Raw genomic sequence first — 3,693 nt, forward strand, 5'->3', positions numbered from 1 at the left:
CTGGAGGAAGTGTCTGGAGAGAGGGAAGTCTGGGCATCTTTGCTTAGACTGCTGCCCCCGCAACCCGGTTCCGGATAAGCGGAGGAGAATGGATGGATGGATGGATGGATGGATGGATGGATGGATGGATGGATGGACGGTGAGGCTGTTGAATTGATATCTGTGATACACATCTGTGCTCTTCCTGACAGTAGAACTGTGGAAGCAAACAGATTCCCAGAAGATGCACAGTGAGCTGCAGAGCAACATGAGTGCCGACCAGCTGCCACACTGACTCCTGTGTACACAGTACTGGGCAGGTGGTCATAATGTTATCTCAGCTTGGGTTACACGATACAAACCCTGAGGTATGAACTGGGGGTGTGAGGCAATCAAGTTGCATTAAGGGACATGTAGGCACTTACTGTAAATGTTCTAAGTGTGATCCATTCAAGAAACTAAAAGTCAGCATGTCTCCTTTCTTTTCTTGAGCTTTCAGTGAGAAGTTAGTCTTCCACAGACTTCTACGCAGTGCGCCTGTGTATTTCAATCACCATTTTCATTTGGCTGTGTTATTGATTTGCTCATATCCCCATTTCCACTGGGACAAAGTCTGGGCTGTTTTTGTTTACAACTTAATGCTTCTCAGTATGATTATTTTATGTGACTGTGCTCTTTCCTCCTTCAAACACAACAAAACAAACTCATAGACCTCTGTCTTTTCAAGTCAAATTACATTAACATTATTAATGTAATTAAACTAGTACTGGTGTGCATGTGTGTGCATGTTGTCTTTCTCTCCACCTGTCTACAATATTCCAGTTAAACAGCTGGGAAATCTCTAAGGTGACGGGTCATCTTTCCTCATTAGATGAGTTAAACTAATTTGCATGCTGTTTATAGTTCATGACAACCCTGCCCACCCATCATCACATCAATACACACAGACACACACACACAGGCCTACGAATAATGTACACACACTAATTTGAAACATTTCCTGATTGGAGTTGTCACACATGCACACAGTTACCTGGTGCTGAAGCCTGTCGGATGAGCCGGCTCATGAAACTTGCATAAACACATATACACATTTACACACAGTAAACATTCATTCACTGATAACAACAGCTGACTCACGTCATGGCCTGGTATATAGACTCGATGCCGTAGCGCATTGCAAACTCATCCATGATTTCCTGTTGCACTTCATCAAAGTAAACCTTCCATGCGTCGTCTCCCTGAGCTGCTGGGATCTTCACCATGCCTCCACCTTCCACATCCGTCAAGTAGTGAAACATATTCTACACAGACAAGAGTTTGAACAAATGAATGTCAGCGCTACCCAAAGAAGTAGAGTTTATATGAGTCATTTACAGAAACTCAGCAGTAACCCCCAGTCAGCTACTCAGTGAGGCAGCTCTCTCCTGGGTGTTAAAATTACTTTTTTTCTTTCTGATCACAGGTTTGTCATATTTAGAAATTTCTTGCACAATAAACAATTTAAAGGATTTGTTTGTTTGCATTCGGTGCCTCACATTTGTCAAAAGTGAAAGTTTTTCATCAGAAATCTGATTCTGCGTTCTCCAGGTCCTCAGAAAATCTTTAAGAATCATCATTGCATTAGAAAAAGAAATATATATTTATTTGCTGTTTTGTTCTTCATTTGATCAAAAAATGATGAAAAATTATTTAATTAACTGAACAATGAACTTTATCTGCAGAAAATGAAACAGGTAACAAATTGTTAGCCATTTAAAAAAGCCAATCGTTCACTGATCTTCAGTTTTCAAATGTGAGGATTTTCTGCTTTTCTCTGTTTTAATAATTGTAAATTGAATATTTTGGAGGTTGGGACTGTTAGTTGGACAAAACAGGACATTTAAAGATGTTATTTTTGGGTTAGGAAAAGTGACAGACACTTTATATCATTTCCTGACATTGTACACATTAACATATTGGTCTAATCAATCAATCACTTATTAAAGTATCTCATTTGTGAGTCGATAATGACAATAAATGTGCTGCCTCTCTGATCTTGGTCTCAAATAAAATACCAGTGTCCATATATCTGTGCTGTGATAGCTACTGTACAAGCACAGCCAGAAGCCAGACACTCCCTGATTTCCTACTTTATTACTGAACGCCTGCTGTCAGTTTGCCCAAGACAAGTGTACGTTTGTGTGTGTGTTACCTCATGAAGGCACGTGTACTGGACATGGTAGGGTGCCACTTTTTCCTCTCCCTCAATCTCCACACTGATCTGGAGACGGATGGCACCAGACACCGCCGACTTGTCTGTTCTTTTCTCTGTAAGTGGAGACACACACACATACACACACACACAATGACTCTGAAATGATACATCACTCAGAGTTGAACTTAAGTTGAACTTTGAATCGAAGATGACAACAGTGAGTGCTCCAACTGCTCCACTAATGAGCACCACCACAGTGAGAAACACTATTCACACAAACAGTAATAACCAGTATGCTCCCACCTACCTGACAAACAACATTATACACCCACCCCCCCACACACACACAAACACACCGCACTTCCCATATTCCCATGTTTCTGAGTGACTACATACCTAGGTTGTACCACACATCCATTTCTCCGCTCAGTGTTCGGACCTCGATGATGCTCTGACCCAGGAAATCATCAGACTCCCTCTTCAGACGCTGCTTCACTCGCGACTTGATGTCATCATCTTCGTCCCAGACACGCAGCTTGATGCGATCTGACGAGTTGTGGCACTCGCTGTGGAGACAGGGGACAGGTAGGTGGGATGCTGTTTAGAGAAATTTGTGAGTGTTGCAGTAACTGAGACGAATGGTTTGGCTTGGTGTAATGGGATAACAGGTTAAATAAAGGATGTACAATCCAGGGTGACTGTGACACTGTGTTTTCTGCCAGACCTCTGAGAGCTCCAGCTGGTAGAAACTAACAAGCTGAACTTACAAGCTAAACTTTTCCTCCCAGACTGGGTTCAGGTTGCCATAGATGGTCTTTGTTCTCTTCTTGGTTTTGCCAACTTGGATGGTGACATACGGGTCACTGGAGCCTGTCCGGTCCTTGGCCTGGAGACCCTGTGCACTGACGACTGGTAAGACACACACATAAACAGAGAGAAAAATTGCATAAGAACAACAAACACCTACTCTCTATCATCATCTTTGTCTCATTCACACACCCACCAAAACACAATATACAGTATCACCCACACAGCTACGCAAAGCCCCACAACACAATAGTCATGACTCACAGGCAGATGTTGGGAAACAATAATTGTCAACAAATTACTTCAACAGCGATTGTCTCTTGATGTTCTGCTGTTGAGTACAACAACTAGTCAAAAGACACTTTGAGGAGACTTGGAGCTGTAACTCGGTCCAGCTTTCAGCAGTCACAATAGACAGAACCAGTAGCTTGAATTACAAAAGCAGACAAGCATTTTGTCTAATTTAAACCTTCATTTGTGCCCACTATTCTGCATGCTGTTTTTACCACTCAGTCAAGATAACAAAGCAGCAAATGAAACAAGAAACTGTGACAGTTTGGCTCAAACAGCACATTAGACAACATAATAAATGTGTTTTCCTTGATGACTGCCTGCCTGCCTTCATTTGTATCCAAGTGACAGAAAATTAGTTTTTGAAGATAGAGATTTAAAGTCCAGAGACATTTCTCTGATATTGAAGGTCACCAGGT

The 3,693-nt window shown here is 41.9% G+C and overlaps 1 protein-coding gene across 1 annotated transcript in view; it reads right to left on the reverse strand.

Annotated features, from left to right (window-relative positions):
- unc13ba (unc-13 homolog Ba (C. elegans)) overlaps nucleotides 1–3,693 on the reverse strand; it is a 142,582-nt gene that overhangs the window by 48,790 nt on the left and 90,099 nt on the right. Inside the window, exons 18-21 of the mRNA XM_020595042.1 lie at nucleotides 2,944–3,085; nucleotides 2,573–2,742; nucleotides 2,174–2,289; nucleotides 1,120–1,283 (exon numbers count right to left, since the gene is read on the reverse strand). Coding sequence (XP_020450698.1) covers nucleotides 1,120–1,283; nucleotides 2,174–2,289; nucleotides 2,573–2,742; nucleotides 2,944–3,085 — 592 coding nt within the window. The remainder of the gene's footprint in view (nucleotides 1–1,119; nucleotides 1,284–2,173; nucleotides 2,290–2,572; nucleotides 2,743–2,943; nucleotides 3,086–3,693) is intronic.

Source organism: Monopterus albus, unplaced genomic scaffold (assembly GCF_001952655.1).
Source record: "Monopterus albus unplaced genomic scaffold, M_albus_1.0 scaffold26.1, whole genome shotgun sequence".
In the NCBI taxonomy this organism is placed as follows: Eukaryota; Metazoa; Chordata; class Actinopteri; order Synbranchiformes; family Synbranchidae; genus Monopterus; species Monopterus albus.